The sequence below is a fragment of the Hirsutella rhossiliensis genome (assembly GCF_020360975.1).
Source record: "Hirsutella rhossiliensis strain HR02 chromosome Unknown scaffold00002, whole genome shotgun sequence".
NCBI classification, from domain to species: Eukaryota; Fungi; Ascomycota; class Sordariomycetes; order Hypocreales; family Ophiocordycipitaceae; genus Hirsutella; species Hirsutella rhossiliensis.
The window spans coordinates 1055899-1082841 of NW_025408668.1; the positions used below are offsets into that span (position 1 = coordinate 1055899).

The 26943-nt window shown below is 47.2% G+C and overlaps 3 protein-coding genes across 3 annotated transcripts; 2 read left to right on the forward strand and 1 right to left on the reverse strand.

Annotated features, from left to right (window-relative positions):
• Nucleotides 1-9328: 9328 nt before the first annotated feature.
• Nucleotides 9329-11858, reverse strand: HRG_01666 (centromere DNA-binding protein complex CBF3 subunit; the record flags this gene model as incomplete). Its single annotated transcript, XM_044860137.1, has 7 exons — nt 9329-9719; nt 9763-10019; nt 10095-10158; nt 10383-10777; nt 10872-11484; nt 11537-11646; nt 11724-11858. The coding sequence occupies 7 exons, from the start codon at nt 11856-11858 to the stop codon at nt 9329-9331; spliced, it is 1965 nt and encodes a 654-aa protein (XP_044723770.1).
• Nucleotides 11859-15663: 3805 nt separating this feature from the next.
• HRG_01667 (uncharacterized protein) lies at nt 15664-16953 on the forward strand (the record flags this gene model as incomplete). Its single annotated transcript, XM_044860138.1, has 1 exon — nt 15664-16953. The coding sequence occupies one exon, from the start codon at nt 15664-15666 to the stop codon at nt 16951-16953; it is 1290 nt and encodes a 429-aa protein (XP_044723771.1).
• Nucleotides 16954-21535: 4582 nt separating this feature from the next.
• Nucleotides 21536-22782, forward strand: HRG_01668 (glycosyltransferase family 25 (LPS biosynthesis protein) domain-containing protein; the record flags this gene model as incomplete). The annotated part of the gene is made up of 2 exons (XM_044860139.1): nt 21536-21706; nt 21778-22782. 2 exons carry the CDS (start codon nt 21536-21538, stop codon nt 22780-22782), a joined length of 1176 nt encoding a protein of 391 aa, XP_044723772.1.
• Nucleotides 22783-26943: the final 4161 nt, after the last annotated feature.

Consider the following 26943-nt stretch of genomic DNA (forward strand, 5'->3'; position numbering starts at 1 on the left):
AGGGCCTTAAGCTCGAAGTTATAATAATTAGCCCGTTAATTAATCTAGCTCCTCTTTAGCCTTTACGGCTATATAGGCGGCGGCAGCGGCGCCGCCTTAATTATATCCTACTTAACGATCCCTTAAACGCCTAACGAAGCCGGCTGCCCTAATAAAGCTAGCGGCGCGCCCTTCCTACCGCGTCTTCCTCTTAATCCCCTTCCCCTTATATTTCCTTAGGCGGTCGATCCTTATTATAACGCTATAAGAGATTGCAGGCTATAGCTAAGTTCGTTAATTTAGTTATGCCCCCGGCGCCTTTAAATGCTTATATATTACGAGACTAGTAGGAGATATAATAAGTACTAATATTACTCCTATTAAGGGGTAGCCTTATTTTAGCTAAGTAGTATTTAATATAATATTACGTTAAGCCGCTTTAAGTTAGCCTAACTTAAATTAGGTAGCTATTATAATACTATTACTATCGTCGCTACTACTACTACTACTATTACTACTACTACTACTACTACTATAGCTAGTTATAATACTATTCTTATAATAGAATCTAGTATAAGTAGCTTATTATTATAAGGCTAGCTATATATAACTATAATATTATTAAGATCGCGGATTTATAATAGTAGCTTACTAAGGTCCTAGAAATAGTAATTAATACAAAAACTATTATTAAGGGGGCTTTATTAATAGCTTCTTAAGCTACTATTATACTAAAATATTATACTTTTTAAGCTTTAACTTAGCTTAAAAGCGTTAAAGGATCGTATAAGTATAATATAACCTAAACTAGCTTATAAATTACCTACTATAAGGCTATAACGGCTGTAGCTCCTATATTAGTAAAGTTATCGCGGCCTTAGTAAGCTTATACTATATAGTAAAAAGATTAACCGCTTAGTATATTACTATAACGTTTAGGCCCTTAAGCTAAGATAACTAGTTAAGGAAAAAACGCTTTTATTATATCCTTTACTAAGTAGCTATTTATATATATATTATCTCCTTTTTCTTAATTATTTAAATAAAAGTATTATAAAAGTATAAGAAACTAAATATACTTATAAGTAAATATAACTTTATATCTTTATAAGTAGTCTTAACTAAGTAATTTACCTATTACTTAAAGTTATAATATTAGCTAATATAGTATTATACTTATTACTCCTACTATAGTATATACTTATTAATAATATAGGTTATAATATAGCTTTAGTATTAACTAAAGATCTTATTAAGCTACTTTTATACCTTAAAGAAATTTACTTTATTTTCTCTATAAATAATACGTTTTTAAGTAAGAAGTATACCCTTATAGCTATATATAACTTCTTTATTTAAGTTAAGGTTTAATATAGCTATAGCGGTATCTCTTTATTTAGCGGCTTTATATTTAGCGGCTTCTTAAGTAAGGATAGCTTTTACCTCTAAAAGGATCTCTATATTAATAGGGTTTTTATAACTATTAGGATCTACTAAGTCTCTTTAGCGTAACTAGATTTAAGCCCGAATACTACTATTAATATAGAATATATATAGCTATTACTATATAAAAGAGAAAACCCTAATAAGGGTTTTTTTTAGTATAGCTTCCTTATTAATAATAGCTATAATAAGCTTTATTACTCCTATCTTTATATTAAGATTATTAAGGGATTTATAAAGCTATTAATATCTTTCTTCTTTCTTTATATTAATAAGGCTAAAGGTAAAGTTTATTAAAGACTTTTAGTTAATAACTTTAATAACTTAAGGAAGAAAGAGCTTAAAGCGGTTAGTTTTATATATATTATCGAAACTAAGAACTTTAGGAAAACGTTTTTATATCTTTTAATACTATAGGTAAGTCTAAAGTATACCTTAGATCTTATTTTTATTATATAAGTTAAATTTAATATTATAAGGAAGATTTCTTACTTAAAGATACTTAATAAATATTTATATAGCTATCTTACTATAAAGAACTATAAAATAAAGCTTTTTATAATCGTTATAAATATTTTAAATATAAAAGAACGCTATAGTAAGCTTAGTATCTTATAAGATAATAGAAATCTCTTAAGCTAGTAGCGCTTTATATTTTAAAAGGTTCCTTTTATTATAAATAAAGGCGGGCTTAGCAATAAGAGAACTACTAGGCTATAGTTTAGTATTAGAGCTAATAGAGGGGGATATAGTAGGATCCTAAACTAACTTTAAGATAACTATAGGTATAGAGATAGCGGCGGACTCCTTAGCCTTAACCTTAGATAGAGCCTTAAACGCGATAGTTACCTTACTATTACCCTTCCCCTTCCCTTTACTAAAAGAGGCTAGGGCTAGACTAAGCTTAGTATAATTATCGCTATTATTCTTACTATTATAGTCGTTACTAGCGATAAGATAGAAATAGTTAGCGAGATTATTAACCGCTATAAGAGTCTTTTAAGTAACTAAGAGCGACTTAGGCCTAACCTAGGCTAGGGTTTTAATAGTATCGCTAAACTTACTTAAGTACTTATTTAAGAACTTATATATATAGCGGGTATTATTTATAAAATAGGTAAAAGCTAAAGTAAGTATCTTAATATTCTTAATAACTATAGCTATACTAAGGGTAGACTTACTTAACGCGCCCTTAACCTTAGCGGCGGGGGCCTTCTAACTAGCGTAAATATAAGTTTCTAGAGTAACGCGGTAAAGGCGTTCCTATACTAAACCTTAAATATAAGAAGGACTATCTACCTTAAACTAAGCTTAGTAAAAGGCGCGCGCGGCCTCCTTACTTTTAAAGGTAATCTAAATATAAATTAGCACTGAACTTAGACTATACTATAGCGGGATAAGGATACCTACTTAGTAATAGGACTAGTTAGAGTTAGTATAAGCAATATACGCTTTAGCCTTTATAGCTAGTAAAGTTAGCGAAAGTACTAAAAGTAAGACTAACTTAAGATAAAACTAAGACCGATACTTATAAGACTAGTTTTAATAGCTAGCGAAGGACTTATAAGTAAGCTCGCTAATAAGGCGCCCGATATACGCAAAATATAAGATAGAGCGCTCTAAACCCGCTATAGCAGCGACCTTCTTATAAGGAAGGGGCTTAAGAAGAAGCAAGCCGCCGCTACTTAAGCTAGCTTCTTAGTTAGATATTATAAAGTAACAGCGAGCGGTAGGTATAGTACTAAAGAGATCTAGGGATATAGAAATAAGGTAGGTATAAACGGAGCTTATAAGAGAGATAATAAATAGAGAGGTAGGAGGAGGTAAGAATAAAACTAAGGGGGGAGGGTAAGTATATATATATATAAGCCGGGCGTGCGTAATTAATAACTACGCGATAGACGGTAAATATAGGCCGCTACGCCCTTAATTAGGAAGTCGCGTAGTCGGACGGGAACCGATTTTTAATTAATAGAGCTAGCCGACTAAATTTCGATTAGCCGGCCCTACCTAAGTGCGACCTATACTAGCGCCCGGCCCGGTAACCGGATATTACCTGCCCTACTAACTAATAGACCGATAGGCCGACGTAGCTACGGCTATACGGTAGCGACGTAGGAGCTATAGGGAATAAAGGCGCCCGCGAGTTAGCCCTTAAAGAGAGACTACTACTTATAACCCTAGGCCTAAGTAGCGAGCCTAGGCCGCGGCCGCTAAGGATAGAAGCGGCTATAGCCTAAGAGGGCCTACGCCGAAATATAAACGCGCGGGAGAAGCCCGCGGTAGCTAGCGTAAATTTCCTATATACTACTACTAAGACCTTATTTAAGGCAGACCTATACTAAAAGAGGGGAGGGTTTTCCCCTAGGTACTTTAGTTTTTCCCTCCTATTTAATATCGAAGTTCTAGATACCTTTAGCTAGGTCCCTAGTATAATCTTAATAATAATATTATTATAAATAAAGGGTAGGACTAATACTAAGGGTATATAGCTAATTTACTATATAAACCTTAGGTATAGCCCTAGCTATTATCTATAGGGGTTAGTTATATAGGCTATAAGACTAAACCCCTTAGCTAAGGGCGGCCTATATATATAGCTTTCTTTTTATATAGTATCTTTCCGCTCTTTTTTATATATCTTAAGCTCTTACTATATAACGGTTTAACGGTAATAAATATTATATACTAAGGGATTAAAAGAAGGCCTATAGTTATAGTAAGTCTTAGTAACTTAAAAATTATACTTTTAAGCTTCCTTATTAAGGGAGGCCGTTTTAGTAAAGTAAAAGGAGTAGTTAAGCTTCTAAGTAAAAAGCTTATATAGCTCTATACTAGTAGAAGCCCGCTATAAGCTATAATCGTATATAAAGAGAACTTAGGTTATAAGGGAGATCCTAATAATATCTCGCTTAGATAAGCTTAACTACTTAATAATAGCGGTACTATTATTATAAAGGAACCCTTAGATAAAGTTATATACTATATCGTAGGTTTTAAAGCTTAAGGAAAGCGGTAAGGGCTAGATTATACTTTTATATTCTTTATAAGTATTATAAGTATTATAAGCTTTATTTAAGTTACCTTATAATATAAAGGTATTAAGGAGAAAGCGAAGAAGGTTTATTATAGCGCTAGTAATAGGTTTAAATTAATATATATATCTATATATATATAGAATATAAGTAGGGTCTTATATAAATATATATATATATATATAGGCGGGCGGGGGCGTAGGCGTTTAAGCGGTACCGCTACCTACTATACGGGCGCGGTATAAATAAGCGGGGCGGGCTAGTATTAGTACGTATCTTAAAAATAGGGCCTTTATACGAATAGCGATATATCTTTATATAAATAGTAATACTCTTTATTAAAACTCTAGAGTTAAAAGCAAGGCCGTGCTAGTATTAGTACGTATCTTAAAAATAGGGCCTTTATACGAATAGCGATATATCTTTATATAAATAGTAATACTCTTTATTAAAACTCTAGAGTTAAAAGCAACGCCGTGCTATTACTTTATTAAGGTGTCTTTACTAGCAGTGCATAAGCATAACCAGTGACCTATATTGCGAAAACCTCGGCCTGGCTACCGCGCTCCGTAAACGACCTGCCTAATGTCGCAATGGCCGGGCTTGGAGGCCGGGCTTCACCAGCCACAGGAGTTACAATCAATCTAGTTCAGGCCCTCCGATAGGTGGCTGCTGGATTGACAGCTCCTTAAAAAGCAATAAAATCCAAAGCGGAGAACATATATCGAAGTCTAATAGATAGGCCCATGTTAATAAGACGTTAAGCGAAGTGCAAAGCTTTATCATAACCTTTGTGCCTCGGTATTCGTGGGATACAGACTCAAATACCCTATAACTCTCCTATTATAGCTTGGGGCAATTGGGTCTCCATCTCGGAAATGGTTACCGGTATGTAGCAAAGTTTTATGAAGCGTACCTGGCCTTTACTTGAACGAGATAGACGCTGACTCGTCTAGTCAGCGAGCATGAACCTCAAGGAACAACTTATAATAGAGCTAGCCTATACATTCTCAAGCGTCTCACCTATAATGTTCTGAGTTCTTTGAATAAATATTCCAGTACGGACTAGGAAGGTAATTGGCAGATTTTATATACTTCAAAGGGGATATACTGTAAAATTTGCTTGGGCTTCAGGGTGTTCTTTAGCGAAGCGGCCTTAGCCGGTGGCAATGCTGCAGTTGCGCCTTCTCTCACAGCTTCAGCTTAGATAGACATAAAACACTTGATAGTTTTCTCATGACGACAAATTAAAGGCGATTCAATCTTACAGCGTTTGCCCCAGATAGATTCTAGTTATACACTCCTCTGTCGATATTACTACTCTCGAACACGGGTTCGAGAGCATGGTGAAAGGTAAAGGAAAGTCATGCATAAGTGAAAACAGTGATACATGCTCCTTTCTAGCTCGTGAGACATTGGGACAGTATTTTTGGGTACGGACAACTCCTATGGTCCTAGAAACCCTGTATTAACAGAGGGAATTAGAGTTCCGTACCGGTATCACGCTGATTATGTATGTATCTTCCTCCACGGGGTGTGAGTAATTAAGGGGTGCGTGCATGAGGACGCCAACTGTGCTGACCCACACGGGTCATACTATCAGTGACCTTTGCCAGCAACTACGTAGTGGCTACCTTACATATGGAACTAGGTTCAGGACTAGACCCTGATGCCTTTATACGGTTTTATATGCCCCATAGAAGGCCGCGAAATATAAATAAAGCCCATGCTTTATAGCTATCCGACTTCTTCCAAACCTTGTGACTCTTACCCACTGCTACAAGCGAACTGTTACTATCATCTTGGCGATAAAATGAAACTTGCAGCAACAATTTTCGCTATTCCTTTCGGGCTGTCAGCCGCTGGGTCCATAGACCACCTTGCCCACCTTGCGATCTTTGGTCGAGCGCCGCCAGTGCCAAATCCGACCAATCTAGGGATGTTAACGGATCTGATCGTCGAAGGCATTGGCAAGCTAGAAGTGTCTGGAGCCAACCTGAGAGTGCAAAATAAGTTCCCGCCCGGGGGCGGCCAGCCTTTTAAGAACATGATCGGCGGGCTTCCAGAGCTCAAGTCGCCGCGACGACGTCCGTCCCTGCATCTGGATGAGGGTCCACCGGGCACTCCGGGGAGTCCTCGCGGGCCGAGAAAGAAACCTGGGCGTACATACCGCTCCGGTACTCCTTCGGGGTCAAATTGCTAGGAGGGTTTCGCCTTTGGATTATATGCAAGGTTGATAGAATGTCTAGAGCCAAGCAATATGTTTAGGGGAGGGGGTGGGGGGCTCAGAAGTCAGCCACTGCCAAGAAGTACGCGTTTATATATATATATGCTATAGACGCCATCGAACAGCGGTTCGGGAGCTTAGCGGAAGGTATAGAGCTTTAACAGGGCGTATTCAATCCCCTATGCCAAGGGCGTTCTTCTCTTCTTACCCTATCGGGGCTGGTCTGTGCAACGTTTGTAGCAGTTCAAGAACCCACCTGCGATGGCGGTAGCTACCTGAAATTTAGACAGATATTTTCCATCGAGAAGACTGTTCTTAAGGGCATTGACCGCATCGTGCAGTCGTGTCTCAGTCGAACTTAGCAGATGTTACCATCAGGATCCGAAACGAACGTCCTGCAAGGATGGCTCTGTACGTCTGTCATGCGCCTAAGGAGCCGATCGTGTTGAGGCATTGAAGGGACCGACTTTACTGGTCACAGGTGAAAATATAGTGTAAGCATCCCCTGCATAGCAGAATCAAACGGGCGGCTTGTATGAATATAACTGCGTTGATATAATCACTCGTAGATGCAGATACTGTCATAAGGGGTCACTACTGCACTGCCGGCTGGAGGACGCACACCAAAATCGGGCCCTCACTAGATTATAGAACCTGGGACTCTCTACGTTTAAGATCAGGAGCACATACCAAAGGAGACAGTAACGTCCTTCCAGAGCCCGTGATAAGTCACGAAGGATGGTTTGAGGGATCCCTTGGACGCCCATGCCCTTTTTTGCCCCTTAGACACGAAGAAGTTGAGGTGCACCGATCTTTTAGAGTTGTCCCTCGCACCCAAGTGTCGTCGATGGTCCGCTTACTCAAGTGGTGAACGTACCGCGCGTTGTAGCCTCCTGAGCAGCTTTTCTGGGGTTCCAACCCAAATTGGGCGATACGTTATCGAGATGGGCTTGACCGGCGAGAATATGGAGGGCAGGTCAAACATGTCGAGGAAGCCCGACGGAATGCGTGCCGTGTAGAGATACAGCTTCTTCGCAGCTATGCCGGGAACAACGAGGAGACGGGCCCTGAACAACCGTTTCAGATATATGTACTCATCTCTGGCGAAGAAATAAACGTACCTCGAACGATTCCGAGACACGAGGATTCCTTTGGCCCTCACGAGACGGAGCGGCCATGATTGTGTGTGCTTCGCATGGACTCGTCCCTGCTTGCTCAAACGGAGCTGGTTCACCAGCGCCACCTCTCTGCTGCTGCTGTCGCCTGCGCTGCTCCTGCGCCAAGGCGAGAAGGGTGGCCACGAAATATGGTTCTTCTGCTTCGTTGTCTGGTCGAAGACGGTCGAGCTTCTTCTGTATGAGTTCGGCTACGGGATGATTACGTTTTCCATTGTCAAAAGGGGACTTTCGGCCCACAAATATACGGCGGACGTACGTGGTGCGGATTGAACGAAACGTGTCGAGATTAATGTAGGTTCGGGACGGGGTGGTGGATCTGGAGGCAGAAATGCCGTCCGTCCACAGGTCGATGACGCGGTCGCCAAAGTGGAACGATAGTCGAGTGTGAACTGGGTTTGAGGACCGAGTCAGCGACAGCACAAGCGAAGGTCAGGTCGGCTTACCCGAGGTATTCTAGCTTGCAGGTGGCAAGAAGTTCTTTGACTGCAGAGCGCCTCGCCTCGGTCGCGCAGGGTTCGTGTAGGTGGTTCGCCGCCTGAATAGTGTAACTGTCAAGCTAGTAAAATACCGCTACACCATGCAAAATAGGGGCACCCCCATTGGAGGTGTTAGTAACGCGTATTATATCCGTAAGTCCTTCTCTGCTCTGACAGTAACTGTACGTGACATCGGCCTCTTTCACAACGTTTATGGCATCGCCATCGGTTCGCGTTGCCTTTGATTCTTCGCCCTCCTGCTCGCGGGGCGTCGCTGGGAACAAATACGCATCGCAAATGCTTCAGCTGTTCCGAAGTCCAAAGCACAGGCAGGACTTGAAGACGGCGCCGGCAGTTCGCACGGAGGATTGCATTGATCGATTTGGGCCCGGGTGGGTCAGTGGTGCCGCCATGGGGGACGAGTATGAGAAGTGGATGAACTTGGGGCGCAGTCTCGTGCTGAAGATGTGAGGCTGATGTTCGGCTTCTGCCCCATGTTTGCTTCAAAGGGACTGGAGGTTGCACCTGTGCGGAAGAGAAGGAACAGGACGTGAGATTGTTTGGCGAGATGGGCGTCGGTTGCAGCGCCGACGTCGATTTGTCGACAAGGCGGAGTGGAGCGTACGGAGCCGCGGATAAGCAGGACTTATCGTGGGGTCGATTTGCGGAGTAATTTCGGGAAATCGTATGCGATTACACATCTACCATCTGATAAGTGCCCGGCGGCGCGCACGCGAATATCTCCACGGCCAGCAGCCCAATCCAGGCCATTCCGGGGCCTGGGGGACTACTACACTCCGGCGGCGCGTTTGGTCGAGGAGCACTCCGTATAGGCTACTGCCCGTCGAGATATTTGCGTTGCAGCGCCGCGAATGGGTAATGGGGCTAGGCTCGGCCACAGGAACTGTGAGATAGTAATGCACTGATCCTACGGCCCTTTGATCCTCAAAAATATGTCTAGTTACATGGATATAAATATGTGTAAAGACTCTACGAGGCGGCTGGCTTACGTCGACGAGGGCGGTCCGCTTTCCCAGCCGGGTCCTCCGCCCCGACGGCCCTGACCTCGAGTTGGACCTGGTCCCGGCCTGGACCTGGGTCATCGGGCACGGGGGTCCCTACCTGTACCCGTATCTGGCCCTGGCCCTGGCCCCGATCCTGGCCCCGCCGTCGGCGCTGTTTGAGTTCGTCGACGAGTCGGTTCAAGCTTCGGCCGGCGCGTAACAGCTCTAGCTCTGCAACGGCCGCCTCCTTGCATTTGCCGGACGCCATACGGGCCAACAGCTCGTCCCAGATCACCTTCCGGCGACAGAACTGCACTCTGACCCCGTTCCCCGGCGCCAGCGGCTTCCCACGTCTCTTCCAGCTCCCGTACGGCCTTCTGACCTGCAAACCCTTCCTCCACTCCTTCCAGACGTCCCCACCGTAAAGACCCTTGCCAGGGCTGTGACGATAGGCATGCCTGGTACCAGAGGCTCTGGGTCGGGGCCGGGGCTGTATTGAGATTCAAGGTAGGTACTGTTGACGGCGCCGGGGCCGGGGCCGGCGCCAGCGCCTCTGCTGACCCGGCTCCGAAGTAACCGGTAAAGGTGATAGGGACCTTGCCTTGGAGGAGGGCATCGAGGCCGCCCTGAATCCCGTCCAGCCGGGCCTCAAGCCGGATGGCGAGCCGCTGACTATTCTGTAACAGGGCCTCCCGCGTGCTCTCTATGACGCCGCTTAGTTCCGGCAGCGCGCGTCGTACGAGCAGGCTTACCGGCTCCATAGCCCCTACCGCGGTGGACCGCACGGCGACGGCGAACTCGTCCCACTCGGGCCCGCTAAAGGGGCGTAGGCGAAGAACGGTAGCGACGGGTAGCGGAGCTGTAGGACGGCCAGGTCCTGCAGAAGTACTATACGCAGGCGCCGCATAAGCAAGGAAGCCGTCGGCGGCTAAGTCGTCGTCGTCGAGACCGCCTTCTGCCCAGCATTGCCGGCGCGCCCGCGCCTCAAAGCGGGTTCCCACTCCTCGATCCACGGCCACAGCTGCTTTTGTAAGACGTACGGGGGTTCGTGAGCCGCACGCGCGAGGAAGTAGTCCCCCGGGGAGGCCGAGAAGCCGGCGACGATACGCATGAACTGCCGCGGTAGGTGCGTAAGATATGCCTGGCAGAGCACGCTCTGGTTCCAGCGGCCGGCCTGCGAGATCTGGGCGAGCGACGTGCCATGGGTCTCCGCGTCCTGGGCGCCCACCCTGCGCGGGAGGTGCGTCTTCTTCGACGCGATAAGGCCGGCAGCGCCGAAGATACGCCAGGTCTCTTGTAGCTGCGTCGGGTACGAGCTCCTGCTCGCGGTCCCGCCCGACGAGGACCTTGATCCGATACCAGTCCTGACGGCGCCGGAAGGACGGGGCGGTTCGCCGGCGACGTGCCAGCGCCAAAGAAGAGCTGTGCTAGGGCCCTTGCGTACAGAATAAGGGGTCCTTGTGCCGGAGCGCGCCCATAAACTCCTTCCTCGCCGTCTTATTTAGCTTGCCGTCCCGTAAAAGGCTTACCAGGCAACCACAGGGGGTCGGCCCTTCCGAAGGCGGATAGTCGAGTAGGGACAGGTCTGCAAGCTCCATCTTGCGGCGGTTCTCCCCCCGTAAGAGGTAGTAGTGGCCGAAGAGGAGGTCGACTCGCGTACGGAGGTTTTGCGGCGTATACGCGGCGCCAGTGAGAAGGAGATCCTGGATCCGAAGCCATTCATCGGGGAGGTAGCCGGCCTGGATCCCGTCGCTCCCGCGGTCTTTAAAGGAGGCTCGGTCGTGCTTCCCCCGCTGCCGGCCCCGTTGCTCAAGGAATCCTCGTACGGCGGCGCCCCGGGGATTCTCCGTATTCGAGTTGCCGTGAGCCACCTGGAGCCTCCATAGCTCGATAACGGCCGCGATATAGGCGTCGATAGTGCCCCTCGTAAGCAAAGACCCTTCGGTAAGGTCTACTGCAGCCGTCGCGAGGCCTGTGGGTGGCACGTAACCCTCGCGGTCGTCAGCGAGCAGCTCAGCGGCCTCGGCCAGGGGGACCTCCAAAGCTTCGGCCAGGCTTTCGGCCTCTGCCATGGCCGCGGCCTCGAGCTGCTCCTGTTCGCGCTGTTGCCGTACCTGTACGGCCTCGCCGTTGCCGTCGCCCCTAACCTTACCCCGCGCGCGCTTTCTTCTGCGGCGGCACAACGCGTCGTAACAGGATATCCTCTTTGAGCCACGCCGCCAGCTTGTCCGGCGTTACGAGCTCGCCGTCGGGCCAGCTATAGAGCGAGCCGTCTGCTGCAGCCCGAGGCGTATGGCACCAGGCCTATACGTATTTGTCTGTTAGCCGCCTGGGGCCGTACGTGACAGGGATCGAAGTGGAGGACCGGCCGGGGGACGCGCCTTCCACTCCCGCTGCTTCGCCGCGTAACTCCGCGCCGTGTTCGCCGGCTGTTCGTCCTTCTTCGCCTGGATGCCCGCCCTCCGGGCGGCACGGGCGCGCTCGTCAGCTGCCGTGTACGAGTCGTCCGCGGCCATCTCGGTCGATCGGGCAACGTTCCTACGGGGCGAATGTCTGGGCTGGTGTTGGCCGGAAACCCGATAAGTTGGGTGGGAACTTATCAAATGCACTTATCAGGCGTCCTGCACACGATTTCACGGGCGGCGTTTTGCGGGCGATAAGTGGTCACGTGGCCTAAGTGAATTACGACGCAATTGCGGGCACCACCGATAAGCCCACGTCTTCACGCTGTGCAAGTGCAACGAGAGAACTACATCAATTCCGCGACCGCCATTCTGGTCTCTTCGTCTCCTAGTAGGCCTTCCTCGTCCAAGCTCGAGATGGATACGGAGGACGTCGACGAAGATGAGCATGATGTTCGCCGCGGCAAGCCCGAAGAAGTGACTGTCCATCTCGTCACCAGCTTCCTCCAACATTCGCCTAGCCTTTGCCTCCTGCAGGATTCAAACGACGCTTCGGGAATCCGAAATCGTGTGGAACGTAGAAGGGCCCTCGTGCGCGCGGCAATGCGACAGACCATGTTGACGCAGAAGACGGCGGAGGAATCTGTAGGATGAGGCGGCGGCCCCTGGGCTGGTCGATGGCACACCCATACCTTGCCTTGCTTGAGGCTAAAGGGGCCTTCAAATACGTCCGCATTGACACGGAAACAGACGGAATCAAGCCGATTGTATCAAATGAGACAGTGGCCCAGTGCTTTGGCGAAGCCTTGATTACTTGGAAAGCAAACCGGGCATCAAGAGTTCGGACCCATCTCCTATTCACCTGTCGATAGTGGAGCGCCTCGTGCTAGCTGGCTCACGCGAACCATTTTTCATGCATTGGCGTTTTTCCTATCGCATCAACAAACACGTTTCTACGATTCATCCACTTCCGTTTCGGTTCTGATCATGCTGAGTACATTGACGCCATCAACGTCCAAATTCAGAAAGCACTTGGAGATGACAACGACAAGGACACATTTGTTGCCTTGTTTGTCGTTTGGCTCTGGTCTTGGATGGATGCATGAATCTATCATGTAACACGTTGATGGGCTGACAGGGAGTGAGAATCCAGAAGTCTTGGCTCATTTCACGCCGTAAAGCATTCGTATCAGTCCGTACGTATTATCACCTACCTTAGGCCTCGACGCCTAGAATACTTGGGCGCGAAAATGCCAAGGAGGCTGTGTACCAGATGAGAAGGCGTTGTGGCAGTCATCGGTTCATGCGCATGACTTGCTGCGATGTCTGAATCATGCTATCACAGCGAGTATAAAATCCGGATAGTCTTGGCTATCGACAACGACACGGAGGGCCAATGAAGTAAAGCATAGAGGGCCAATGAAGTAAAGCATAGAGGGCCAATGAAGTAAAGCATAGAGGGCCAATGAAGTAAAGCATAGAGGGCCAATGAAGTAAAGCATAGAGGGCAAATTGCGACTTATTAACGGGGCACCCGCTATCCGAATTTCATGAGTTTCTACCGAAATGGGTCATGGGAGGCTTGGGGTCCTAAGGGATTTTCCGATGATCTGCCGGATCTGGTGATCTGCCGGATTGCGGCGACTTCGCACGCTCAACATCAATCGACAATAGCTCAACAACAACGGTGCCAATTGACGTATCCTTTGATTTCCTGAATCATCAGAAGCAGTGAAAGTCTGGCATATATTTAGAACTTTTATCTAGGGGCAATGCGCTGCGGTGCTGACATCAAACCAAGCAACGGCCAAAATAGGATGCCGACAGATTGTGTAAGTCATTTCAGCCAATACAGCAAAAACAGAACATTATTGGCTTTCATCGTAGGCTTTAATCATGTGGGATTCTCCCATTCTATCCATAGTGCAGAACTTGGCTCAGGATACTGCAAAAATGGGGTTGGAAGGGCGAGCTGGATAACTTCATTCTACGCACCCGTAATGAGCCAGATTGAACGTGATTCGACGGTACAAGCATCTTCTGAAAAGAACCTATCTATGCATCTGAATGTAAGGTTTATTTTTAGCTTGAAATTCAGTGCGCGAGGCTCCGCTTTCACACCTGACAAGGAAAGACGTGCACGAAAATTGAGAAATTCGACACCCTACCCTAAAACACGTATAACATGGATGAAATGGGCTTTCTATTCCTTATGAGCATTTGAACGAACAGGGTATTCCTCTTATTATAAGAAAACAAGGCAAAATTGCTCGGCGTATTAAAAAATGGCAACCCATCCTCCCTTACGTTCAAGATGTGCGTCAGTCAAGAGATGGCATCGCTGCCCCATTTCTCATCCACCAAGACAAGCCAGCACAAACTCTGGACTTTTGGTTCGTGAAACGTGAATCAAGTCGTCAATAAATATTTTTAACACGTCAAAAACGAGGTGGACGAATCACAATATTGGAAATGAGCAGCTCACCGGTACGTTCGACCGGTTTACCAGGGTGAAAGCTCGAAACGGTTGTGCTTATCGCCTTTTGGTTCCCGATGGCCACTTAACCATTTTAGTATCGAATTTATGGAGTGGTGTGACCGGCACCGAGTGATCGTTGTGGTGTTTCCCCCTCAATCCATTCATCGGCTGCAACCCTTGATGTATCGTTATTCAGCCTCTCTCAACAGCGTATACGCATGATCTTATCCAGTACACAGACAAATCAAAAGGTTCATTGGATTGCTGAAATCGAAGATCTAGACTGTGTTTTGGAACGCATTTCAGGAAGTAGTCGAGAAGTCCTCTGTTGATGCTGGCCGCAACAGCCGAAGGCTGAGCAGCACCCTCGGGAGCCCTCAATATGAGTTTTAAGTGCTTGATATGAGAGTTAAAGTATGCAGAGAACAAGTAGTCACAAGAACCAGCGCAGGCAGACCGGTAAGGCTTCAAAGATGATCTCTTCTGCTGTACAGATTCTAGTGCAGACGAGGTGTTTAGCTCTAAAATTGTGGCTCAAGCTCGCCAAAAAATGACAGTGAAAGGACTCCAAAAGAAAGAGGAGGCTCTGAAGAAGGAGGCCCGAAAGCTTCAGCGACAGCAGAAGGCAGCGGAGCAAAAGCTCTCGCTCTAGAGAAGAGGAAGCAATGAGAGGCGGAAATTGGGAGAAAACGACGGATGACGGAGGCCGTGAAGCAAAATAAGGAGATAAATTGGCATTATTAACAAGAGCTGAAGATTTTGAAAGTGGAAAAGCCACAGAAAATGCAGAATGAGCGACGGGTGGCTTCTGAGGGTCGCGAGAGGAGTCAGGATGTTCACGCTGCAAAATTGTCACTCTTCCGTTCACACCAGAGCGGGCCATAGCATTGCAGGTACCAAACACACTATATAATAACGCAAATAATAAGGCAATGATAACTTCAAACGACATATCCTGTCCTCAAAGGCCCTCTTTAGCTGTTGATAGTGATCGGGAGGCAATGGGTGCATTTCGGGGACTTGCGCGATCGGAGAGTAACAGAAGACGACCTCGATGGCTGGATGACTTCAAAAAGATTGAGTGGCATCTTTGAGCATTATTAACTGCTCTTATAAGATTTTAGAACAATTCAAATAGTATTCGTGAAGTTATTCTCAGTTCTTTGCTGGAATGCAATGAGCCCAAAATCCGGCGAATCGCCAGATCCGGCAGATCACCGGAAAATCCCTTATAGGTAATCACGATAGTAGTCGGGTCGATTTATAAAAGATAGTCGGGGCCTGTAATTTCCGTCCTCACCTGGCTCTCGCGACGACTAGCATTCCAGCCATCACTCGCTCTTTTGCTCTTTATGATTCAGCATCAATCCATCCTCTCCTCAACCCTGAACTATACTTTTGTTTCCATCTAACCCTTACCAAATCTCACCAGCACCAGCAATGAAGTCGTTCGCCGCCGTTGTGGTCGCGACTGCCATGCAGGGCGTTCTGGCCCTGCCGGCGGAACCCGTCCCCGATCGTGAGGGACCGCTGCCAGACGACCATGTGGTCAACACCCGGGAGGATCTCGCAGGCCTCAGGAACAGCGCATGCTACCAGAACTACGAAGGTCAGATAAACCCTCACGGGTTGATCAAGTATCCTTGCATTTCGGAGCTGGAGATCGGCGCATACTGCTCGGACAACTTTGAGAACTCGGAGAAGAATATCACCGACGTCAAGGGCATGCAGAGTTGCATGTTTGGCAGCGGATCCACCTTTAAGACTGACTATCTCTGCTGCATCAAGTGCCGCACTGGGAATGGTGATGGCGCTGCGGGCTCATATGAGGCAAATGAGAAGTTCATCCACGATCTCGAGGATCTTTTTGTAACAAACAACGAAGAGAACCGCAAGTATTCGCAGATCGCTGAAGAGCTCCGCGGCAAAGTCGAGCCTGCCCGAGTCGAGAGAACGATCCCTCCCGGCAACATCAACATACTGGAATACTGCCCCAGCCCCCAGCGTCCGCAACATGCTGGTGCTCCCAACTCGCTGCAGGCGCCACAGGAGCCACAGAAGCAGAACAACGGAGAGGGGAAGACTGAGGGGGCCACCGCCACCATCGCCGCCCCCAAGGTCGCCAACACCAGCACTCCGGCGGCGGTCTCCCCCAAGGTCGCCATAGTTCTGATCAAGTCCTATATGCCTGCCTTGTTCTCGTATGGAGACAGCAGGCTTAGTGCAAACACCTCTGTCACCGGCAATACCGCCATCGCGCATGTCTGGACCACATCTGAGCTTCATGTCTGCGCGACATGCGCCGCACCCAATCTGAACTCGATCACTCAGGAGGAAAACCAAAAGTTCGCTCTGGACAACACCAAGCTTGTCACAATCAAGATAACCCCGGATTTGGGGACTGTCCAGAGGTTTTTACTGTCCGATTCTTATGCCCGGGACCTACCCAGGATTGACAAGTGCCGCTGCTTTACGGACTTGCCCAAAGGCTTCACCCCCACCAACGACGCTGCCATGAGCAACGGCCAAGATGACGCTAGCTTGAGCGTCTCCGTCGGCGTCTCTGTTCTCGCTATCTCTTCTATCACTTCTGTTACTGCCGACGCGGGCCTTCGTGTCGCACCTGTCGAACGGGAGCAGAATCAGGTGTCTCCGGCCGGCACCCCCGGTAAGCTGGACGTGTCTGCCAGCAACAAACAGCCTGAGGAGCTCCCGTACTGCGAGAATTAGGGATTAAGCAGATGCAATAAGGATTTTCCAATGATTCGCCAGATGCTGTGATCCGCCGGACTTTTGCCCACATGTATAGTAAGGAGCAAAAGCATGAAGAAACAGAGAGGAAAAAACGGGGGCCATTGGTTTCATTGTAGATATTTTGAGAATCTATGCAACGGGTTGCGATTATTCTTCGTTATTTTGTCCCTAGTATATAAGTATATATAATGCATGAGTTGTTGCAGCATGGGATATCTGCGAGGTCGATGATGCTCTTTTACGCCCGTGACTGGAGTCGGGTGCACTATGAAAGACTTGCTAAGCCTATTTTAGAAATGTCCAATACTTGGTTCCAAGCCCAAGGAAACTGTCTCAATCTAATACTTGAAAGCCTCTTATATCCTTCAACCCATCTTTTACTTCGTTGACCTCTCCTTCTCTAATTCTAGAGTCTGTCTGGTAAGGTACAGACCACCCTCCTCCGCCACAATTGACAAAGAGTCCACCTGCCTTAAGACGTATAGTATAGCTAACCTACCAGCTGTAAAGTAATGTCTTGCACAAATTTGGTTGAATCGCTTCGGCCAGTAGTCCCTCCGACCGTTAGTGTGCCAGTCTGTGAGTTGCTTGATGTGCCACTCTGTTCGCTGTTCATCGTATAAGTATAGTGGCCACTGGCATCCGCGCCAAGGCGGAAGATTTGCCGTTCACGGAAAGTGGTGCTTGAGCGGTTCTTACACTTTCAGACGACATTGTCCTAGAATTTTCAGATGAACACGATTTTTGATTCTTTAGAAGAAGTTGTTTTCGAATCTTAGATTCTCCACTCCGTCAAAGCAGTTTCAGTCTTCGCCGTGAATTAGGTTATGGCTAATGCCGCCGCGGAGCCAAATTGAGTATCGATGACTTAGCAGCTTGATAGGTGAAACGGCTAACAACAGTTTCATCCTCGGGAAACAGGATTTGGCGGTAGAAGAGATGCTTGTCACCACCGTTTTTGCAATCATTGGTCCATAGTGTCTCATATTTAAAGTGTTCGGGCTTATCCGGTCCCAGCTCTGGGCGGTTCTCGTCCAGATGGACATCAAAATAAGGAGGTTTCGCCATTCGGACGGTTTGCTCGACGCGGCGTAGAAAAAATTTCGCTCCGGGCTTATTCAGGACTCCCTGACCAGGTCTACGTATCCGGGGGTTTGCCGGGGTATGACGATGCAAAGGGCGCCAGTGGCTAAAACGAAAATCATGACGGTAGGGAGCATTCTTGCTGTACTCAAATCAAGGTGGGAGAAGTATAAGTCCAGGTGAGCGGCCTAAAGAAAAGACGACGAGAAAGGCTCTCGACGTAGTCGTTCCAAGGAGGAAATTGAAGAAAAATATATAGACGAACCGCTCACGCAATATCACGCCGTATGACTTTCCAGGCCTAAATACTCCGTAGACGGCATGCATTAGAGAGCGATATTGATTGTAACGGGCCGAGTGCTACGGCCACGGACATGGTTTGCTGGGCCATCATCTTCCTAAATGTGCGGCTCTCCGCCGAGAGATCGGGATTCCCCCCGGTCCCCGCCTCGCTGCTCCTCATCCTCCGGCCCGATTCGGTGAACATCTGGACTTAATTTGTAATTACGTAGTGGCGGTTCGGCGCTTGCAGCTGGCTGTCGAGGGTATGATTCCACCAAGTTGTTAGTAACTTTACCGAGCATAACATCAATTCGCCATGTTCCTAACTCACGGTGATAACGGACCCTCAACCGTGCTCATGACAATATGTGTGCACGTGTCTATGGCGATAGGTTCTCCTGTGGCTCACAGAGCAGAATTTGGCCGTCCGCGGTTAATTCTTTCAATTTCTAGTTGAAGTTCATTCACTGCCACTCAGTGAAAGGCGCCTCGGGTAGTATGGGCTTGTCGGAGCAGTGCTCGCAAGGAGCCCGAAGCCGCACACCAAGCCAATGGGAGGCATAATGACGGAGCCAGAAGCGGCAAGCAGGGCCGAAGACCAGAAATAGTTGCCGTTTAGCAATGCTTCGGCTCTGCAGCCTGCCACTGGTAGCAGAAATATGTTGTTCGAGGGGTTTATCGAGGCAAAAGACGAGATTGCGCAACTACAGACACAAAGAGGGTGGCCAAGTTTTATGTAACGCAGCATCGATATATTCTCGATGGAATTCTCTTCCGGCCTGTTCCAACTGACTTCATCCGGACCGACTGGGATGGAGTTTCCTCGAATAGCTTGTACTCAGAGGGACCAGTTCATCTCCGTAGGCTTCCGGCCCAGGGCACAGGAGGAGCTCTAGTCCGACATGGTGGCGTGCCAAGGTTTAACAAGAAGTTACGCGCGATTAAGGGGACGTGGGAGAGCGGCGTGAGCGACGGCGCGATGGCCTCGAGTTATCGTGAGTCGAGTGCTTCGGGACCAAGCTTGGTGTAATCTGGACCAGGAAGAAGAAACCGCACGCACAGAGAGTATAGGACCACTTTGGTGGGTGGCCATAAGGAAAGGACATTGAGAATGGACATCTTGGACTAGATTTACACGTGCTCTCTGCGTAACATACTTCCCTCAAGGTAGTTTTGTACCTGTCATAGGCGCAAGAAAATAACTCCCTTGAGAGCATGGGGGAGCGATATCATCCATCCATGTAATGCACCACGGCTGCTATCTCTGCCGACAGCAACTAACCAACATACGGAGTCCGCGCATTACATGAAACTTCAATCAAGATATTTTGAAGTGGTTCTTTGCTTCGTCTTGCCCGCGACTCTTTCTCAAGGATGCAGGAAACGCTGCTTTGACGATCCCCCTTTAAGCTACATATACGCGGGAAAGCGGAGCAGTGTTCCTCGATCTTATGGAAACTCACCTATCGTCTCTCTACGACATCTCAGGAACAATGCCACTGCTGCCATGGCCACCAGACCGAATACCCCGGCGTGAACGCCGATGCCGGCTTTGGCTCCCGGAGAGAGCTCGTCCGATGCTCCCGGGCTATTGTTTCTATTGTCGCGCTATTGCCGCTGTCTTTCGGGGCTTGGCTTGAACCGGGGTTCGTCGGCATCGGTGCTAGGCTCTGTGCTTGGGTCGACGTCGCAAATGCGGTGCTGGCAGAGCTCGACGGCTCAGACTTGGTGGGCTCGTTGGTTTGGGTGACGTTGAAGTTCGCCGACGACATTTGAACACGGCCTGACGAATTGCCTTGAGCCGTGGCATCGCCTTTCAAAGAGCCAGAGGAAGAAGACATTGGAGGTCCTTGGATCCCAACTGTACAACTGAACGAGCCAGTCGAGCCAGATCTGAGCAAGGGCCCTCCGTGGTTTCTTGAGGCAAAGTGGTGTGTTACTTTGATCAGCTCTTGGTTTCCTCTTCGTCGCTCCTCATCTCTTCGACTGGGGGTGTATATTCACGGAAAATGATGGGTCCCAAGCTCGCACTCCCTCCCGCTGGGGCCTGTTGCCAAATTGCGACGGTGTAAGCCTTGAGATTCGTTCGGTAACGAACTCTTTGCACCTCCCGATTCGCCAGGACTGCCTCGGGCCGGCTCCTGGGTAGAGGAAGTCGCTCAGGACGAAAGGAAGCGCAGCCAAGCTCAAGATGACTCGGCCAAGCATGCTTGCGACGAGCTCCAGTGCGCCGACGCCAAAGAAAGGACATGAATGCTTAAAATGGGGGTTTTCCGGCGGCATGGAGAAGAAGGATTCGAGGAGTGTGTAAATGTCGAGGCCCCCCTTGAGCCTCGAGACATCGTACAGCTTCATATACTTCGTACACGCAACGCAGCCACGCTTTTTACGCGCCGAAAGGAGTCTCTCCTCTCCCATCTTACATCGTTACACAGCCATATTATAAAATCTATATATAACTACCCAGGTATATAATTCGTATGTACCGCTCCGGTCTCGTATTGCTGACCAACAGCATGCAAAGCGCGCCGAGCAGGCTACGGGAGCCTGCATTCCGTACATATGAAGGAAATGAGGGCGTCTTCTGTAGGATCGCGGCACATTTTCCGGGTTATAATCCGCACATTATAACTATGGCCGTTGACTGTCGTTTACATCTACAGTACTGTACGTGCCCCATAATCACAGCACGCACATTTTCTTTGTTTCGAAACCTGGACGTCCTGAGGCCCACTGGCTTGCGTCTCGCCAACCAAGATAATTGCCTTGCCGCCCAACCGCCTCGCCTGTTACAGAGTCCCCCGCTTGGGCGTCACGCAGATATCGTAAAGAAAGCCCCGCCGAAGGAGCAGAAGGCCTGCATTCAGCACCACACGCTGCAGAGGTAGAGGTCCCTTTGGCAGATGCTATGGAGTACTTCGTACGGAGTACAGGGTCCTGTATACTATGCATGTACTTGCATATTCGGGTAGAAGAAAAAACCCCGGCTACGTCTGAAGTCCGATTTAAACTGCTTCTCGTCCGCTCCTCGCCCGGCCCTCCCATTTCCTGGCGTGCATATTTTGTCGCACGCGCAGACGCCATCGTCATCCGTCATCGTCGCCGTCGGGAACATTGAGCCTCGTTGCTTGTTCTGGAGAAGAAAATCACACCCCGAGGCCCCGGCGCTGTCCGGCGAGGCTGGCTTTCAGCAATGATTCAGGCGGGCGTTCCGAAGCGGCTGGTCTTTGCATTCGGCGCCGTCGTCGTCTTCCTTACCATCCTCGTTCTCCGCCACAACTCCCCTCATGAAGTTGCGAACGCGCGACGTCGGGCTTCCGCAAGTCTCTCAGCCTTGGATGACATCAACAACGCCACTCTTGGGGTACGACATGGTTCCCTTTTTGATGCCACTCCTTCTACCTTCTTTGCTAACACGATGCTGCGTCTCTCTAGTTTGAAAAAGTCTTTGTTGTTGGACTGCCCTCGAGGACCGACCGCAGAGATGGGATGGTGCTCCAAGCGGCCCTCAGCAACATCGACATTGACTTCATCGACGGCGTCAAAGACTCTGATATCCCCGAAAAGGCCATTCCCAAGGCACCCGAGAACGCACATCATATCCGCGGGCCCGCCCTGGGCTCATGGCGCGGCCACATGAATGCCATTCAACAAATCGTCCGCCAGAACCTTTCGTCGGCCCTGGTTCTCGAAGACGACGTCGACTGGGATATCCGCTTGAGAAGTCAGCTCCGCGACTTTGCTCTCTCAACCCATGCCTTGGTACAGCCACTATGGGCTGCTCCCGGCCACTTCGCCGATGCCACGTTTCCGGGCCGAGCCGAGGGCGCTCCCTCTACCGCGCTCGAGCTGGACTATGAGCAGCTTCCGCCGACGGTGCCCCCGACGACGTCCCCGTACGGCGATGGCTGGGACGTCCTGTGGATTGGCCACTGCGGCATGCACTTTCCCTTTGAGGACGGCCTGGTGCCAAAAGGCCGCATTATTCACCGCGAAGATGTCACTGTCCCCAAGCGCGAGCATCTCTGGACCCTAAATATCCCCTTTACCCTAAAAGACAAATACCCCGAACACACCCGCGCCGTCCACCACGTGCAAGAGGGCGTCTGTTCTCTCGGCTACGCCGTCAGTCGCGCCGGCGCCCGCAAGATTCTACGGCACATTGCTCTGCGCGAAGCATCTGATGCCTTTGATATCCTCCTCCGCTTCTTCTGCGAAGGGACCAGAGGCCGCCCACACCACATCTGCGTCACGCTTCAGCCGGCCTTGTTCCACCACCACCGACCCGTCGGCCCCAACAAGGAGGCCAGCGATATTGGAAACCATGGGGACGGCTTCCGGACGCAGGCAGGGACTGACATGGTCCGCCTCAGCACTCGGCTTAATGCGGATATCCTCTTAAGCGGCGGCACCACTTATATTGACCAGTTTCCAGATTGATGTTTCGGAGGGGTTCACTCTTACTGTTATAGTACTAGATAGACCCTGGTCTCTTGTGGTTGTTTTATTCTAACGAGTGGGCGTTAATATCTCAGCCATCTGCATTGACCAAAGAAATGCCAAAATTGTTTGTTTCACTGGAGCCGGGCATCGGCAGTTGAGGATGAAAACACGATGCATGCAAATATCCTGGTCTTCGTGCGTTGAGTAACGATGAGATGATGTGAGTATCCTTTTCGGGGAGACATGTGCTCTACCCTTTCATCCTTTCTATGTCGCTAAAGCCTACGGGCTCACGATTTAAGCTTTCTCTGAGGGACTCTCGCATATCTGCTAAATGATAAGATAGTAGTGTCGAACCTTCATCCCTAGTGAACAGGTGGTTTAAATGAGTAAAACCCCCGACAAGCAAACACTAACACGCGAGAAACGTTGCGTGACACCATTACCGCTTGTGCAAGCCTTGTCCCTTCGGGGCGTGTGTTCTCCTCCGTTAGACTATACTAAGTATTTGATCCTAATAGCGTTAAATTTGAAGGGCACAGCTTATACCCTTCTAAACAAGAAAACCCGGACGAGCCTCTACACGACGGCCTCTTAGTCTAAAAGGAATTCGCTTACTTTACAAAAACACTTATAACGTCTACAACTAGACACCGGTTTATGATACTATATCTCCTCACTGGTACATTTGCAATAATGACGGCGACTGAATGGACGACGCCCCTTCTACCCCGAAGAGTTACTATAAAGTGATTGACGAGCGCCCCGGCGAAAAGGTTGTGGGTACCGGCCTAGATGACGACATGTTTATCGCTGGCCAGATCACTCGTATGCCTAGCTTCTGGGCCAAGTACCGCTGGTTCAACACATTTACAATAACAACTATAAGAATGTCGGAGAGTTTTGCGGCACAGACAACCACTACAAGGTCTCTCGACTGGGCCGGGAAACGGCCGCAAGTGAGGATACTCAGCGCCCAGAAAGGTTCTGGCTGTGACAATTACACCCACAGCATTATCTGCTCCGAAGATCACACTGTTGTCGGACCAGAGTAACGATCCCTAGTGGCGTACCGCGGACGTCGACGTCTGGCTGGGCTTCAAGGCTTCTAGACTGCTGCCTGGTCCAGCGTGGGCAGGAAACCTCCAGGGGCCAGCCACGCGGCGACTGGACGTCGGAGTCGCCGTTGAATAATGAAGTGAGAATTAGTATGCTTCTTATCGCTTGGTTACTTTATAAGTACGATGTATTATTAGAGCGAGACGTTTATTAATTAACTCGCGATATATTTAGGAAATATATTGCCCTATCTAGGGCGTAGTAATCCTTAGGACTCCTATTAACTTGCTTTTATATATATATATATATTATTACTCGTATATAGCCTCTAGGGCTATAGCGAGGCTAATAAGGGCCTAGGCCCTTATTAGTAGTCCTAGCTAGATATAGAGCCCGGAGGCTTATAACTAATTAGGGAAAGGGTAGCTATAAAGGTAAAGATAAAGGAAAGGTTAATCTAGTTCCTCCTACGTAGTATCCCCCCCCCCTAAGGGCCCTATAGCCCTTAGGTTACTCCTTTTTAAGCTACTTAGCCGTTCCTATCTTTATTTTAGCTAAGAAGGTTAAAAGGGCTTCTATTCTTTCCTTAGAACTATAGAGAAAAAGTAAGCTAAGGGCCTCCCTCCGTCCCTTAGAGGCCTAGTAAAGGACCTCTCTTTCCTTTTTATAGTTCGGGCACCTTAAGATAAGGTGCCTAGCTATATACCTTCCTTAAACGTAGTAGTAGTTATCTTAGTCTACCTTATTAGTATTTTTTAAGAAGGAAAATAAGAAGCTAGCTTTAAAGGGAAGTTAGTAAAAGGCTAAAAAGGTTAGCTTAGGCCTCCTTATAAGGTCCTTTTCTAGGCTAAAGACTAGGTAAGGGGTCTTTTAAATAGATATATAGTATTTACCTAGGCCCTTAGCCTTAAGGCCCTTAGCTACCTTAGTAGCTTAAAGTATAAGGGCATTTACCTTATATAGGCCTAGACTAAGGTCTAGGCTAAGTCTATATATAAGCGGCCTCTATGCCTATATAGGCTAGGCCTATACTTCTCTTCCTTTTCCCCTTTATAGATTATTATCCTTCTTTTAACGGACCGTACCTAAGCCTATACCTTTACTAACTCTATAATAGTATAATCTACCCTTTATTTTACCCTCTTTATATCCCTATATATAAAATAGCTACTTTTAGCTGCCTTTAAAGCTAACGTTTAATTACTTAGTTTAGTTAAATTTCCCGCGCTAGTATATATATATATATAATATCTATACTTTTATAGTCGTAAAATTAAAGTAAACGTAATACTTAGTTTACCTAGGAAATTAAGAGCTTCTTATAATAATAGGGCTCCGTATAACTAAGAGCGGTATTACTATACCTTAGTAAGTTTAACGGCTCCTTTATAAAGCTTAAGCTATAGCTACTTTATATAAAAGCGAAGCTCTATACTAATAGTACTATAATATATAATATCCGCGCTTAATTTAACTATCTTTACGCGAGCTTATCCTTATACTTATAAAGGTATCTCTTACTATTTACGCGTATTAGTATAAATAGACTAGCTAACCTTTTTATAAAGCTCTATATTAATTATAGTAAACTTAATATAGCTAAGTTAGTAGGCTAAGAGCTTATAACGCTCTATTAAAAGTAAAGTAAAGCTATTCTAGCCTACCTTATATAGTTTAAAGAGGTACTTTATTAAGTAGATATATATAGCTAGCCTAACGTAGTAAGGTATAATTACTTTATTATAAGCTTAAATATAAATTAGTATACCTATTTAAGCAAAAGGTCTATACTATTAAATATATATACTAATCTTATCCGCTTTCTTTACGAGCTTAGTAATAATAAGTTTCTTTTTTTATCTTTTTCTATAGTATAAGAAGAAGATAATACTAATAATACTATAGATATCTCTATCTCTACCTTAAGGACTAAGGATAGGAAGAGGTAGTAATAGGAGGGTCGCTATATAAGCTATAGTAGTAAATCTTACTAGTTTTTAAAGTACCCGCGCTAGGAGGCGTAGGTAAATATCCTCTAAGTAGTAAAAGGGCGTACGCGCTAAGATAGAAAGGAGGTTAGGTCTAACAATAGTAACTTAAGTAATAAGTAATATTAGTAATATACCCTTATAGTATAGTAGTTATATACCTAGGAAGCTTACTAGCTATAACGCTAAAGTCGGTTTAAATCGAGCCGGGGGCACGATTAATTTTTAGTCGGACTAGTAAACTACGCTAACCTACTTATTAATTAGCTAATTAGCGCTTCTAGAAGCGCTTATAAATATACTAGTTGTCTAGCCCCGCTATAAGTAGGCCGGCCTAGACCTCGCCTACTTAGACCTAGCGACGAATTTATTAGGACCTCCCCTTAACCTTAGTTTAGGCCCCCTAACCGGGAAAATAAAAACCTAGGGCCGATACTAGTAACTTAATAAGTACGGCGCAAAGCTAGTATAATAACCCGACTACTAGCCTAGCGAAAGGCCGGCATTAATAAAAAATAGCCTACTAAGCCTTATAGCGGAAAAATAAAGTAAAGCCTAGGAAGATATTATTATAGGATAAGGTTAAAGATAATTATATAATTAACTATTAACTATTAACTAAAAAAAACGCTCGTACTACTAATTAACGCTATATACCCTATATATATAAAGGAGTTACTTTCTAAGGTTACTTTATAATAAGGCTAATATAATTCCGACTAACTATAACGATACCTAAGATAGCCGGCGTAAGATTCCTATATATTATAACCGCGACTTAGTATAAGGGCGGACTAGCTATAAAAGAAGGGAGGGTTTTCCTCTAAGCACTTTAGTTTTTCCCTCCTATTTAACGCCGAAGTTCTAGATACCTTTAAATAGGTTACTAGTATAATCTTAATAATAATAATATTAGCAATACCTTTATAGGCTTTATTAGTATTCCCTTATATATAGTAGTAGCTACTATATAGATAGGACGTATACTTATAGTAATTAAAAGGGCGGCTAAGATATAAGAAGGCCGTTAATATAATATAACTATAGTAAAAGGGAGTACTTATATAGCTTTATATAAGAGGGAGAAAAGCCTTATATACTAAAGTACTAT